The 15,962-nt window shown below is 38.7% G+C and overlaps 2 protein-coding genes across 2 annotated transcripts; both read left to right on the top strand.

The window, feature by feature from the left end:
- Positions 1 to 1,186: 1,186 nt before the first annotated feature.
- On the top strand, positions 1,187 to 10,434 carry sft2d1 (SFT2 domain containing 1). The gene is made up of 8 exons (XM_008322272.3): positions 1,187 to 1,433; positions 2,365 to 2,451; positions 3,546 to 3,622; positions 4,444 to 4,525; positions 4,951 to 4,986; positions 5,075 to 5,133; positions 6,874 to 6,903; positions 9,081 to 10,434. Exons 1-8 carry the CDS (start codon positions 1,368 to 1,370, stop codon positions 9,118 to 9,120), a joined length of 477 nt encoding a protein of 158 aa, XP_008320494.1. The 5' UTR covers positions 1,187 to 1,367; the 3' UTR covers positions 9,121 to 10,434.
- A 2,728-nt stretch (positions 10,435 to 13,162) lies between these two features.
- On the top strand, positions 13,163 to 15,766 carry prr18 (proline rich 18). The gene has a single exon (XM_008322273.3). It carries the CDS (start codon positions 13,738 to 13,740, stop codon positions 14,482 to 14,484), a length of 747 nt encoding a protein of 248 aa, XP_008320495.1. The 5' UTR covers positions 13,163 to 13,737; the 3' UTR covers positions 14,485 to 15,766.
- The last annotated feature ends 196 nt before the right edge of the window (positions 15,767 to 15,962 follow it).

The following is a 15,962-nucleotide window of genomic DNA, read 5'->3' as shown; positions in this document are numbered from 1 at the left end:
TCAACTTTTGCATTATTAGTGGGCAACAGTTGTGCTTATTGGTAAAAATATTTTTATGGTTGAAAGCGTCTTCATTCTTGACATACAAGCTGTTGTTTAAAAGTTCAGGTCTAATGATCCACAATTTATTTCAGGCAAGTTAGTTTAGAAAGGTTGTTGAATATCTTCCTGCCGATGTGCCTCAACCTTTTCATGTTGTGGATTGAAATGTGATGCAAAGAACATTGTCAGTCAAGTCATACAGGATTGAAGAGATTGTTCTGTTCTTTTTTTAGCAAGACAAAGGGAAATACTTTCAGACAGGTAAAGAAGGTTATTAAAGGCTAATGTCTGTTTTCTTTCCAGGGTTATGTCTGTGGAGGCTCTCAGTCATCCAGGCCATCCCTCCAGTTGCCTTAGATGTAACTATTTTTGGATTTCTAGGGTTATATTCTCACAGAGAAACACAAACTTAATGATAAAATAGTCCAATTTTTTTTTAAAGAAAAATGCATTTTTGTATTATAATTATGTATTAGCGAAACGGTGCTGTTGTCTAATGTGGATGGCACTTGGAGAGATGGGTATTTTGGACGTGGTACCTAGTGCAAAAAACACTGGATTATTGTCACTGGCCATCTTGAAATTTAACTTTAAATAATGACATTCAACGGTTAAATATTTGCATATTCTACACAGCTGGTATCTTTTTCAGAAATTGTTAGTTATGTTGTGCATACTTATTATTTTATGTGGGTGATATCCACTAGATGGCGACAAAATGTGGGATCACGTAGATTCTTAAAAATTCTGTCAAATCTAATCGTTTTAAATGAAAGACCATTACCTTACCTTACAAAAACATACCTTACAAAAACAGCAATTAGTCTTCCTATCATTTTTTTCCTTTTAGGCGTTTCTGCAACCAGAATTTATATACTGGCATTTTTGAATAGAATAGCTTTTCTTTATTATTATTAATGATGTACTTTAAATATAATTACCCGAGACCCTCCAAAAACAATGCAAAGGTAAAAATACTTTTCTAATACATAATCATACAGGAATATAACATTTGTGAGCCACATTTGAACTACACACAAAATCGCAGTTCTAGTGTATTCGACGGTACGTAAAGACAGCACAGACAACCAGGAAGTGGGTTTGGTGAAGTCGCTTTCGAATGCTGATCTGCAGTCAGCGATTGAAAGAATTTATGCAGCAATTCAAATCGTAAACTGATTCCAAGTCAGTACAGACGGAGAGGGTGGTAAAGGAAGTCGCTGCTGCGGCTATCAAAATTTATAACCAGACGTAAAGTACCAGCATTTGTTCAAGTCTTTAGAACTACATTTTCCCATAATCAGTCTATAAGCCAGTAGCTAGCGATGGACAAGCTTCGTCGTGTGCTAAGCGGTCGAGAAGAAAACGAAGAGTTGGGTCTGACTGCACAGGCAAGTTACTGTATGACAGCTCGTGTTGCTAATGCTAGTGTCATGTAAATAGATACAAAATCTGTGTTGGGTTTCATGTGTTTCATGTGCTTGCTTCTACGTAGTTTTATTTTCTTTCTACGTTATTTACCTTTGATCAGCAAACGTACAGCTCTATGTACGACTTCTTTCTACACTTCACGTCAAACTAACCATTTCTGTCTTCTGTGAATGTTATGTTTAATAAACTGCACTTGCTTTCCAACGTATTTTATTTTACACGCGTCCACGATGAGAAGGACTTGAGGTAAGACGATAAGCTGAACTCTGTGTTTTGACGTTACGTTACTGTACTTGTTTATTTAAATATTAACGATATTTGTGGTCTACCGAAGTCTATATTCTGTCTAAACGTATATGTATATATTTCCAGATGTTGTATGCATTTTGGGTACATTAAAAAAAGGTTTCTTTTGTAACCGGAACTAACTCCAGAAAACAAATGTGGCCCAATATTGTGTCACATATACTAATACTGCAATGTCTCGCAGTCATAAAGTGGACCACATTTGGACTTTCTTTATTGTCATTGCACAGAGACTTTGAAATTTAGCATCAAGGGTTGGGCAATGAATGACATGTCACATATTGAAGTAATAAAAAATTAGTTGAAATGTGTGTCTGCACTTGCTAGCACTAGACACCAAACTTTAGTAACTGAAGTGTTTTTACCAACAGCAAGTTTATCTTGTTGACAACAATCATAGGACCACCTGCATGTATGTAGTAGTGTTTCAAGTGATTATATTGGTGTTATATTTACCATTTTTAAGTTAGATCTGTGACTAAATAACTATCTGCTTGACTTCTGATTATCATACGTAGGAAAGCTCTGATTCTTTGTGCATGTCAGCAGGTTTGTCTTGTGACATCCTACCATTGTTCTCAACAGGTCCTTGATGCCTCGACCCTCAGCTACAGCACCAGGGTGAAGTGGTTTGCCATAACCTTCGCCGTAGGCGTCCTGTGTTCAATACTCGTGAGTGTCTTTGCTTTTGAAATCAGCTTTTTGTATGTATCACTCAAATGTTTGTCATGAAATGTAGAAACTACCACATACTGTAGCCAAAGGCATTTTCTCTTATGTCCTGTACAGTGAGGAAACAGTTGTAGGCCCTCTTTAAAAAAAAGTTTCTTCCTGTGCTTTTATATAATGCAGGGTTTTTACTTAGTCAACACATGAGCTTTATTTAGTTGTTATACAGTTATAACAGTTAGATCCTGAGCAGTGGTGGCTTAGTGGTTAAGGATGCAGACTTTGGTCATGTTCAAGTGCACTAGCTGCCAAGTTACCACTCAGGTGCTCTGAGCATGGCTCCGTCCCCTCACACTGCTCCTGGGCAGCCTAAAGCTGCCCACTGTTCACTTTGGTGATGGGTTAAAAGCAGAGGTCACATTTAGTAGTGTGCAGTGGTAGGCTGACAAATAGTTCACTTTCACTTTATACAATTCTATTCTGCACACATTATTTAAATCAACTTAATTCATTAAACTCGTTCCAGATTATTTATTCACGTGCTGACAGTCTGAGAGAGAACCAGTTGTTGCCGCTGTTAGTTTTAGGATTTCTTTTAAAATGTTTAAAGAAGAAACATCTCCGGAAGCATCTCCACCACTGTTTTCCTGTTGAAATGGTATTATGTACAGTATATGTCCTACTCTCCTCCTTATAAAATAGGCAACTTCTCTATGACCCATTTGTTTTAGTTTGGACTCATCTGACCAAGCCAAGTCTTGCATAATGTGCTCATGCTTCCCTTTCAAGTTCAGTTTGTGGCTTTGCACTTAAGATGACAGGATGTTACTTGGTTGTTACTTCATTGTTAAAGCCACTTAGTCACAATTCACACTGGTTTGAATCAACCTCTCTCTGGAGGCCTGGTGGTAAAATTTATTGGGATATCTGTCAACTAAAGAACAAACTGAAGTCTCCTTGTGCCTCTCTCACCCTAGATCATTTGCACCACCTACAGAGATTCTACTTAATTCTGGATTGTTTTAACACATTTTTTCACTAACTGTTATCATAACACTGTTATCATATGTATGCACTACATTTCAATGTCTTTACAGGGAACAGCATTGTTATTCCTTTCAACCAAGCTTTTTGCTGTTTTCTACACACTGGGGAATATTGCAGCGCTCAGCAGGTAAGCCTGGTTTAGTTGTTAGCGCTTCTAGTTTTATATATGTAAAGCCAAATCTTACTTCAACAAATATTTTTTTATTTATTCTAGTGTCATAAAAAAAAAATTGAAAACTTTTCATAAATATCAGACCCAAGGCAGTTATTTCCAAACCTTACGACAGCGCCCCCTTTGTCTGAATAGGATTGTTGTCAAGCCTTCCCCCCACATGGTCATTTTTGCAAAAAAGTACAAATCATTGCAATTCTTTTACCGCTGTGCTCCAATCAAAAATGTAATGAAATTCAACTGAATTAACCTGCTTCCTTTCACTCATGCTTCTCATCCACGTTAGAAAGAATGCTTGGATAGTGTTTGTTAATTTTATCTCCCCTGAACTCATCATTTGCAGTACTGTGGAAAGTTATGAAAAGAACTGACCATATATGGATGACCCACTCTCTGTAATCTGCCGTTATCACAAATTACAGGAGAAAACCAATAGGAAAAGACGTCAACGTCAATACACGCGACTCACGAGTCCAATCTGACAGATGTGACACTCCACAGACGTTCCCCACTCACATGCTGTATCTCTGCTGACTCCTCGAGTGCTTGTCTCACCAACAGAAAGAAGCTTTTGTTGTTTCTTTTTCTGACATCACACACTCATGGTGTGGGAGGTTATGAATGTGTAATTGTATTGATTTCCTGATAACTGTCTAAAATTCCAAGTGGATATTTCTGAGCATGCACGTTACGAAATAAGTAACAATTTCATTTGCAGTTTTCTGTGTAGACATCTATTAAACCACATAAAATAATGATTTTTTTTTCTTTTTAAGCACCTGCTTTCTGATGGGGCCATTGAAACAGCTGAAGCGAATGTTTGAACCAACAAGACTGATAGCCACCATTGTCATGCTAGTATGTTTCCTACCATCTGCTGTTTTCACCTGGACTCACCTTTTTATTATATGTTTATATGTATATATAAATGGATTTGTGTATATGTATATACGTATGTGTGTGTGCTGTCAAAATGACCTGTTGATCGGATTAATTCATTAATTTGATTAATCAGGTTATAACTTTAATGAATGGGCTGAATGACACGCACCAAGTATCCAGAAGTCCACCCTTCATCAACTTGTCTGTGCTCTTCTGATACACTGTTGATACAAGAACCTTTTGTTTCAAGATGCAACTCCTAAAAACATCATCTCAACTCTGCACCTTTATCTTGACATCTTTCCATATAATTAATTAAATCATTTGGATTAGTCACAAGAGAAAAATACCGTTACCTGCTGTACCTTTTACCTGCTAACGCTAAAATATTTCTCTTCCAGCTCTGCCTTGTCTTAACACTGTGTGCAGTCTTCTGGGTAAGAAAAGCAAATATTTTACCCATGTTAGAGTTCTGTCATTTTCAGGTCATAGCTAAAAGAATAACTGATGTGTTTCAATCCACAGTGGGATAAAAAGGGCCTGGCCATTATCTTCTGTATTCTGCAGTTTTTGGCCATGACATGGTGAGTGTGAGCTGTCTTCACAGCCCTGCAGCTGACAATCGATTGACTTGTGTCACACACACACACACACTCAGACAGAGAGCTCTTTCATGCTGTAGAACTGTGTTCATCATTGTATTAAGTGTTTTTGTATTAAGTATTATGTATCTGAAGCCTTAGGAGGATTATGAAAATATTGGCATTCATTGTTTATTATTGGCTTTATGGAGTCACCAAAGATCTGCTGTGTTGTATTGTGTAGTTAATAATCTCCTGTGTTGTTAACCATGATAACAAAATGATTAACAATATTTTTACTTTGCTTTGCCATCAATATGATATGATAGGATAGCACCAAGAGACATTCAGATTACTTCACAACAGCAACTTCATGTGTGTTTTTGGAAGATTTTTGTCTTTTAAACAAATGTAGCTCTTTTCTTGACCCAAAGCCTAAGAACGAAGTTATGGTTCAGTGATAAGATTGAATTTCATATTTCGACTGGAAAAGCTTGACCCTGAAGTTACTTGCTTGAGAATTGTCATCCTTTAGATGCAAAACGTTTTGGGGGTTTTCTGCATCTTTTCGTCCTAACGCCTCTCAAAAATGTTTTTTTTTCTAGCGCTACTTTTTAATTGTATTATTCTTTTAATCTGTTTCACTTGTTTCCTGAGTGAATCTGAAAAGCTTTAAAAAAGGTAATACAAAAAAGGTCGTTAAGTCACTCTAAGCTTAGCAATGAACTGCTTCATTTGTGATTGATGTGCATTAGCATGTCAGCGCTTGTACGTCCCTTCATTTAGCAATATTTGCACAGCCGATACAAAAGAGTTCAGAATGTTGTGATTGCGAGTGAGCGTGGAAACACAAACACTGACATCCTAGAAGGGAGAAGGTCGGACAGTGTGAGCGCATCAGTGAGCAGGACGCCGTAGGCTTCCACTGCTGACTTCACTGCTTTCACACATACGTGTCAGACGTACACTTCCGTTCTGCCTGCTTGCTCAGAGGCATCGCCATGACAACCACAAGTCACACATCCCCAGACTGATTCATAAGTGACAAGGAACAGAGTGCACTCCCATACAGAGAAGAAGGGTGAATCTGTAATGAGCCTTTGACCCATGTACCTATAATCCTCATTTCATATTGGCGGTATATTGAGGACAAACACACATGATGTTGCTGATGAATTTGCTTCTCCACATAACAATGAAAGGGAGAAACCCACTTAAGCTAATGTGTCCAGTCCTAAATTCCCAATAACGTCTTTAGTTCCTTCCTGGTTGGTAAGTGTTTAATGGTTTTGGTACAGATTTACCAGGTATGTGTTTCCTGACAGTTTCACTGCCTGGACAACTAATAGGATGACATTCCTTCTCAGGCTTGGGCCGTGGTTAATAATTCAGCCGCTTGACCACATTCCTCGCATATTCCACATTTTATGTGTGAGATCAGGTGACATCAGACTGTGTCCCTTGTGATGTAATGTTGAAGATACTCTGAAAATATTCACTACAGGCCTTAACACTGGGTTATTTTCCCACTAAGTCCTGTTAATAAAAACAGCAAGCACTGTAATTAAAGTAATTGATCTGGTGGACTAGTTTAATGTAATGTAATTGTAATTAGATTTGTCTAATGTAATGCTAATAGCTCCCTTGTCCCTCCATTGTCGTGTTTCCTTCATCCTTATTGTCAATAATGGGTTTTGATACTTCAGTCTTTGTTGTGCTGATATTTTTTTTTCTTCCTTTCAGGTATAGCATCTCTTACATTCCATTTGCCAGGTAAGCATTGTGACATTATGTATAATACATGTCCTGTTGCACTGGATTTGGGTGATGTTGACTCTGTGTAATGTTGTTAGGTTTATGTTTGAAATTTACAATTAAATCTACATTAAAATAGAAATATAAGTAATTATCCCATCTCCCTCAACAACTTCTTCTGCTGATTCTTTCTACTTTGGTTTATGTGAACTCATTGTTTTTTATAGTATAGTAAAAATATATCAGAATAAACCATCTTCTTTAGAAACATGTAAAAAATAAATAATGATGCCATTTTACTTAGTTGGTCTAAAAACTATGATCTATTTACTACAAACAATTTGTCTTCTTTTGTCAATGGACATTGACAAGAAGAAAAATTGTTATACTTCTTCCACTAGGTGGCAGCAGATGGCTATAAGACTAAAAAATGCTCAAAAAATGAACCTTAAAACTGGTGGAGATGTGTGTCTTTCTTCAATTCCTGCAAGTATATCAACTAGACTAAACAGACCACAAATAATAAATAAGTTAATTCCTTTCTACGACTAAGTGGGGTTTTGTTTTGTTTAAAATGGGTTTCTGACCAGAATTCTGACCAAAATTGAAGTTTTTTCGCCATTCCATAGCTGTTGTTACAAACATAACAAAAGATGTGAAACCAAACCCTCGGTAACGCTGTCATTCCTGTTGGCATTTTCACTGTCCAGCGACGGTCACTGACATCATTACACATCACTGTTTGTTTGTTTGCTCTATCTTTATGTTATGACAGCAGTGCAGCCACTGCTTCACTCCCTTAAAGGTCTCATATGTTGGACTCCCTCTGTGTTTTTATCTGGAGTCCAGGCTGAGGTGTGATGTTTTGTCTCCAGCTGTAAGCAGGGTTGTGACTGCCACGGTGTAAGGTTCAGACAACACCCCCCACGCAGCTCCCACAAGTGCCTTTTGTGTTTGAGCAACCTTATAATCCGTTCTGACAGCTGCGAAAGACGAACTAAAACACCCCCGAGCTCCCCCTCCTCTAACACGAATGCTAATGCGGTACAAAGCCCAGACAACGACGTTTCCCATTCACACATTCAGAAACTGAATTCCTATGGAGAGATGACAATCTAAGAGCTGTTACTGAGGCCGTCCACTGAAGCACCAGGGGTCACCTGTGTTGTTGTTTTGGTTCTTGCATTTTTTTTCGTTTAATTTTGTCATCATGTTATCCCAGGCTTTTTGTAAGCTTCTTATTGTAATCCATTTTTCATTTAATATGTTTTTTATTATTTTGTTGTTTTTAAATACAATCTGTGTGTTTTCATCAAATACCCCTTTACAAAAACATCTCACACAGATATGGATGAAAATCTCCTGCTGTTTATCTCTGTCACCTGGTGTGTGGTCAAAGAAATAATTCTGTTATGCATTTCAAAAGAGTTTTCTATTTATAAACTCTTGCCTGTAAACCAGGGAATGAAAACCTGCTCCATGAGCTTTTCTAACTCTGCTTCAGGGCATTGTTTGATATTTAACTAGAACTCTGCCAGAGAAACTCTGGGACTGATGATTTGTTTTTTCATTAAATTGCAAAATAGAACAAAAATGGACAGGCTTACAGAAAATATGAAATCAATCAGTTTAGTTGAGATTTATTTAAGCTAAGGAAAGCAATACCAACAGGAGAGAAAGATCAATCCCCTTGTTCTTTGTTTTTCTCCTCAAATGTGAAAACCAGACCTATACGCAGCCTTGGGCCACTCCCCCCGTTGTTTCCCCTTTAACCTTGGCAACTACCTCACCTTCTCCACCGCGACGAAGGTGAAGTCTGCATAGCAACACACTCAAGCAAACGGTGTGAATTGAAACAGAGTAGGCATCGCTCTTATGGTTGCCTTGGTAACGGCTGGTAGTGCGTCATCTTTGAGCTCAGACGACATTGAAGAGAGGGAGCCCCCATCACCCTCTGACTCTCTGAGCATGTGGTGCTTCCCCACCACAACACACTCACTTATTCATGGCCTGCTTCACCTACATTGCCTTTTTTGTCACTTCATATTGTACATGCATGACCAAGCTTTGCGCCAGACTGATTTATTTATTGCAGGAATGGGTGTCGGAATAAAAATCCATCTGTCGTCCATTTTCTTTTATTTATTTATTATATTTTATTACCTGTCTTGACATTTTGTCCTTTGTTTTTCCAGGGACGCTGTAATGAAATGCTTCACCACCTGTCTTAACTAGGACTCTGGAGACCACAGTTTCATTGGAAGACTGGTCCAAATATGCAGGCAGAGATCTGTTGTTTATAGAGGTGTTTTTGAGTTGTTGCTGTGGCGGTTTTGTACTGTGAATCATGGCTTACTATCTGATGGTTTGTAGCAGTTTATACACAGGCTAGACTTTCGATGTGTCAGGAAATGAGTGCCTTTAATGCTTAATATATTTAAAGATATTCCTTTATTTTCCAAGTATTGTATATCCTTTGAATGCAAGGAATCATGTTGTTAATGCTTTAGACCTGCGTCCTGAGTGCCTTAACAATTTGTACACACCCACCTCCACACACATACATATACACATACACATACATGCATGAGTTTGTTTTGTTTTTTTGGTGAAATTTTGATCTGTTGAACATCCTAAAATAGGATTCACACAGACTCAACTAAATGCTTCATACTCACTGTGTACAGGGCAACTTTAAGCCTCTGCTTATCTACACTATAAAGCATTGCTTTCCTAGTGAAGAAAAGTAAAGTCAAATGGAAATAAGTCAAAAGAAAATAAGAGCAGAACTATAAATGGCATTTAACTAGAGCGGTCATTTTTTTATCTTAACTTTTTATTTACATTTATTTAACCATTTAAAATTAAAATTATTTTTATTTGCCTCAGGCTGACCCGGGGCAGTTCCCCCTGCCCCAGGAGACTGTGCTTTAAACACAGCTCCACCTAAAAGTGCCCCTAGTTTGTTAGTAAGCAAACTAGTTGAGCCAGGTTGTATCCCCTCTAAACAAACTCAAATCAAAGTGCTTCAGACTATTGCAGTCTCGACCAGAAACCAATAAGCTGTTAGTTTTGTTAAGCTTGCTAGATCTCGGTTGAACATCACACCAGAAAGCTGAAGAGATGCATTCAGGTTTGTGAAGAATAATCTGTTTCCCACTGTCTTTTTTTTTTCTCTGAAAAAAAAATTCTGAACTAGTTGTTTATGCGAAATACTAACACACTTAACTAATGTTTGTGTTTTTCTTCAGTTGATTTGTGTCCCTCAGTGCAGGGAGGGGCCATTTTTTGAAACAAACACAAGATGAACTTATTCTGATTTATGACTTTTATCATGTATTTTCATTTGTTTCATACAATTGTATGTAGACTGGTTGCAGAAGTGAACATGGGAAAATATTCCAGAAGTGCTCTGATGGTTTGGATGCACTTGGATCACATGGGAATCTGTGGGGAAAAGGAGGCTTCAATATTTTACCGGGGAGTCAGTGGTCTTAATGACACGATGTCCATTTTATAGAAATATAAAATAAACCATCACAAAAAACAGTGACTTTACCTCATTGTATAATTTATGTTCTGTTTTCAAACAAACTGGATTGTAGTAGTTTACTAGCTTTCATTAGTCATAACCATAATGACATGAATAGACTGGTCAGTATTGTAGAATCTTAAGCTTAGTTTAAGCCTGCTGCTAGTAGAACATACCTTATACAGTATGTACCCTGTTTTATCATAGAGTTGTATTACACAGTACTTCAAAATCTTTGTAATATTCCTTCTGACATTCTTTACAATTAGATTGGCGTCTTTTTGTCTTATATGACCTGGGGCTCACAGTTAGAGCTGACTGTTTTTGCTCTTTGCTTTTTTGCATTTTATGATGATATATGATATTTTCTTTGAAGACACTCCTGCAATTAACTGAGATCTGATTCTCTTTTGGCGTTCCCTCATTAAACTCATCTGTGTATATTTAATGTGTGTTTTGACACCTTTGCCTCCCATTCCCATTATTCGCCCCAAAATCTAATCAGGTTGCATTGAAATGACTTCTAACATTTAAATGTGGTCTCCTGGTAGATGTCACAGTGACCCAGTTTATTACGCTTCTGTGAGTTTTGTGATTTTAATGTGACCCTAATAGCTCAGTATAGCTCACATCCGGTTCTCCATGTTCCTCTCGAGTGATGGCATTGCCTTTTGAGGATGCGGTTGTCATGACAACCTCATCCAGTAGATTTGTACCCATTGCCAACCCCCTTTCAGTGGTGCAGATGTTCACATTATATCCAGACGATGGGGGAGGTCTAATTTCACAGCACACATTGTCTTCCATCGTGAGTGTACGCCTGACTGTGAATAAGATACATTTCGTTAATTGGTCTTTTCCTGATTAATCCTTACTCACCATCCAGACACTTCAAGGATTCTTCTGCTCTCTGTGACTAAATAATAACAGTGTTTTTCATCCTGTGGTGCAGCCCCCACAAAGTTCCTGTGGATGCTTGTGGCGGTAGATTAACACAGACAAAATCTCCCTTCAGTACTACTTGTTCAACTCGCTTACAGCTAATCCCTCTCTGAGTAATCTTAGGGATAAAATCATTTAGTCAAACCAGCGGTTGTTTTTCTTTCCTACTGTCTTTACTAAGACTACGTGTCTGGCTTAAAATAAATAATATACTTTCATGACATGGGTATTTCCATACCATATAGTCACAGTACTAGTCATATATTCAGTCCTTAAATGTAGAATATGTTTACATATTCTTTTAGGGGTTTTTTGTAGCTGAATATAGGACAGCAGTGTTCAGACACCTTTGACTTCTGTTAAAGCAAAGTATTTAATTAAATATTAATTAAATGTGTTTTTAAAGTAGAAATACCAACAGTAGTTCATATTAATCAACAATTATTATACTGAGTAAAATGGGGTGAACTCTGTACTAGGTTGGGGCTGCATTTCGACGATAGTCGACCCTATAACTAGTCTTCTGTCCGTTGTATTGATGGTGCCATTCTCAGTACAGATGGGATTTCTGTTCCCTGTAAATAATGTGTCACTTTACTTCTACCAGTTGCATTGGAATCGTTAAGAATAAAAACTATTTGAAAAGGGGCACAGAGTTATAAAACAATTCTGAAATAAATAATCTCAAATTGTCTAATATGGAGATTTTCTTCTTCTATCATTTCAGCAGTTTACCTAAAGGAACAGTCAATGCATTGTCCTTATAAAGTTTTTTTTAATTAACATGCACACTGTTGCACAGCATTAAGCTTACAATACATTCAACTGGTCTGGTTTCTCAGACTATAATATTCAACAATTGTTAGTCACTTCAGAGCATGAACAGGAGCAGATAGAGTAAAATAAAGCATTGTTTTGTACAACTGAAATCCCATGATGTCAGTCCCATAGCTGTTTAATGTGAGCATCTCAGCCGTACTTGAGAAGAAAGCATCAATTTTGTTTTAGACCTCTACAACAAAGGGAAACCGAATCGCACAGAATCAATAGTGGCACTGTCTGGGTGAAATGCAGAGAACAGCTAAAAGGAAGAGAAATCAATAATTCAGATCATTTGTATGTTCTCCCCTCAGGATCTTTCATATATATGTAGGCTGAAAGAGCCACAATGGACAATCAGTTCATTGAGCCACTGAAAGGCTTGCAACAGAACATGTCATTGTGTCTGTGATGTATTTTACTGGTTCAAGGACGAGACAGAAATCTCTTTAAGTACTAGTGACCACACCGCATGTAAATGAGCATGTTAATGTTCACAATGTAACCCAGGTTTGTCCTCAAGAGGGCAGAGTTTTAATGAAGATTAAAAATAAATAAATTTAAAAAATGTTTCCACACTTATGATACATCAACATTTAAGGAAACCTATCAATATTTAATATCCAAAAATAGTCCAACTTGGAAGGAAAGACCATGGTCAAATACAAATGCTTAAAATTGAATGGAATATCTCAATAATTAGCTAATAATAATAAAAGATAGCCAAGTAGCCAAAATGTTGCAGGATGTTTACTGAAAGATCAAAGATAGCTAGAAGTTAAGAAATGCCTGGAATACGCCTTGGCTAACAGCCTTAATATAGCACAGAGCTAACTTTTCTGTGAAGCCAGTTTACCAGTACTATTGGTAAATAATACTACAGGATAATATTACTCTAGGATAATGAGACCAGTAATATTGGTTACATTTAAAGGCACAACTCGCTGAATATTTGTAGAAACTTCAAATATAAATTCACATGACAGCTGTGCCAGGATCTTTTAAGATTTTTTTTTCACGTTTTTAAAGTAATTGTGTCAAAGTGATTCAGTCGTCATCAAACCAGGCAACGTCACACTGGTTGTCCAACTGTTACCATGTCACAGTAGAAGAAGAACAAGAACAAGAAGATGATGATGATGATGATGATGATGATGATGATGATGATGATGATGATGAGCTTTTCTGGTTGAGTAAGAGGAGTGTTAGAGTGAGTGGGAAGAGCAGAGCCGTAGTGAGAAAAGACGAGGGTCGGTGATGCTGCTCATCTCAGCACAGTGATCGGATGACAGACGACTGCGTGACGTCACTCACAGTCTTTTCCATGGCTTTGTTTGGTTCTGGTGCTGACCACGCCTCCCTGCCTGCGCCCTTATATAGACGACCGTCTCTGCGGGAGGACACACTCTCACCCTGGTCCGTGTGGGCAGCGGGTGAACTGCAGCCACCGGAACATGAGCTCAGAGCGCACCGTTCCGCTCGGCGCACGACATCTTCGGCATCTGCACTTTGACCACTTGCACGTTTTTGTATCTTAAACAGTTCCTCCTTCGAGAGAAATGCCTTTTCCTCCCATCAGCCTCCCCCAGAGGATTTCCTCTCCTGGCAGGGACTTATTCGGGAAGAAGAAATCTTCAGTGCCTTCTGCACCTCAGCCTGAGCTCACCAGCAGATCCTGCACAGAGTCCGACATGGAGAAGCAGTCTACTTCCTGGACATCAGCGAACTTGAAGAATTTAGGACGCAAGCATGCGCAACCAGAGAAGAGTAGGAGCCAAGCTCAGGAGACTCAGGGGAAGTGTTCCCGGCTGACGGTGCCAAAACCTCAGGACTCTTCTGACGGAGTCCGGCGCTCCAGCTCCATGGACTCCTCCAGGCACCTGCAGGACAAAGAGGGAAGTCAAAAGGAGATTCATTTCACCCTCAGCCTCACCCCCGAGGCCATCCTCGTCATCCAAAAACGCAACCTGGAGAAACAGATGATGGCGAAGCAGCAGAAGTGCTGCGCCACCGCGGACTTTCGGCAGCGGCGACTTTTCCCGTCCAAGAAGACGCACGGTGGATCCAAGGCCTGTGCCGCCGTCTCCAAGGCGGAGAGCGCCGAGCAGGACATCAGTGCCATCGTCAAAATATCTCTGCTGAATGATCAGTACAAGTACGATGACGTAGAGTACGAGGAGGAGGACGGAGACGTGGATGAGACGGTCGTGAGGAAATGTAAAGAGTGGCTGAAAGGCGTGGAGAACGCTGCAGCTCTGGGGAAAGTGGAGAAACTTTCTGCCCTGTCGCAGCTGAAGGGCTGCTGACACCGTGTGGATGTGTTTCCATGAACTCTAAATGAAAAAAAAAATGGACTCAGCTGTCATGAACAAGTGAGCCTCACCACAGGGGGCGTGCTAACCCTCTCTGGTACCGTGTTGCCTAACTCGCTTTTGACCTGTCACATCTCCACACCGCTTACCTTAAAATGATGGTGTTGTTGGTGACCTGAAGGAAAGCTAACTGAAACGTAAAATAAGGAAAGCAGCTGTGAAATTTTGCTCTGCAAAAATGTTGTTAAAAATATTCCATGCTGTTATTTTCTGTCTAGTAAAACAAGATCACAGATAAACACAGGTATTCGACAGCCATTCCTTGTTTTACACATGGTCAGGTTTATGGTTGTTTACAGGTAGATGCTGTACATTTTCAAGAATTCCATTCATTTCAATGGAGCGTTCCACAACATTCAGTAAAGAAACCATTTTAAACAATTTTCTTTTATAATGCATTCATATTTAAAATGCCATGTACTGTAACCTGATGGCGGTATTGAGTTTTAATTTAGGAAAACAATGGTGTTACATTTTAAACATATGGGCCACTATGGTACAATGGTACCTACAGAAAACTAATAAAAAAATCTATCCCATTTATCAACATTATGTTTAATCAGTCTAAATTGCATTTTTGTTTTGTACTGTGTAATAATTTGTACCACACAGGGTTAATGGTTTAAAATAAATAATTGCCATTGTGAGCAGATTTGGTTCAAGGTCTTTGGAAGGGCTGTCATTCTGTTTGATTCTATAAACGAACATCACAATCTTTAAATTGTAAAAAGTGAATTTGATTGGATGAAGAATGATGATTTCAGACAATTGTAAATCTGATGTGCTGCTTGTCTTCTCTCCTCCGTGGGTCCAGGTCCTCGTCAGGCCTCAGTCTGACCCCTGCAGGTGTACTTTATTTCACAGGCTGGTTTTCTGGGTCTGATGCCTTTCCAGTTTGTGTTGAAGTTTGAATAGATCACCTTCATGCCCTTCTCCTTTGCACATGGTGTTTGTTTTCAGTCTGGACGCCTGTGTAATGGCGGAGTGCTGTGTGTAAAAAGGATGTAAAAACTGCTCCTTTGTGTTGGAGAACAATGCGCTGTCAACAACAGGGCTGTCTTTCTGTGCTCCTGATGCTGCTCAAACCAAACTTGATTCTGTGTTTATTCTCCTCTGATGAGAGGTTTTGTAGTCACTGATGTACAGTATTTAACACCTCCTAATATTTGTATCAGCTGATGGTTTTACGCTGCTCAAGTAAACAGTTTTTTTCCTACTCCTTCCTTCAGTCCTGGCTGGTTTATGCCGTGTCTTTGTACTAATTCTGTTACATGATAGTGATTTGCACTCATTTAGATTTCTTTTCAGGCTTTTTTTCCGTGACTGTATCATAAAGGCTCTTTGTCGCCACTGCTGTTACCTGAGGCCATTTGGGCTTTAGTCTTTTCAGCTTCTTAGATTTCCTGTTAAGA

Source organism: Cynoglossus semilaevis, chromosome 12, assembly GCF_000523025.1.
Source record: "Cynoglossus semilaevis isolate Cse_v1.0 chromosome 12, Cse_v1.0, whole genome shotgun sequence".
NCBI lineage: Eukaryota > Metazoa > Chordata > Actinopteri > Pleuronectiformes > Cynoglossidae > Cynoglossus > Cynoglossus semilaevis.
This window is presented reverse-complemented; position numbering and strand designations above follow the sequence as displayed.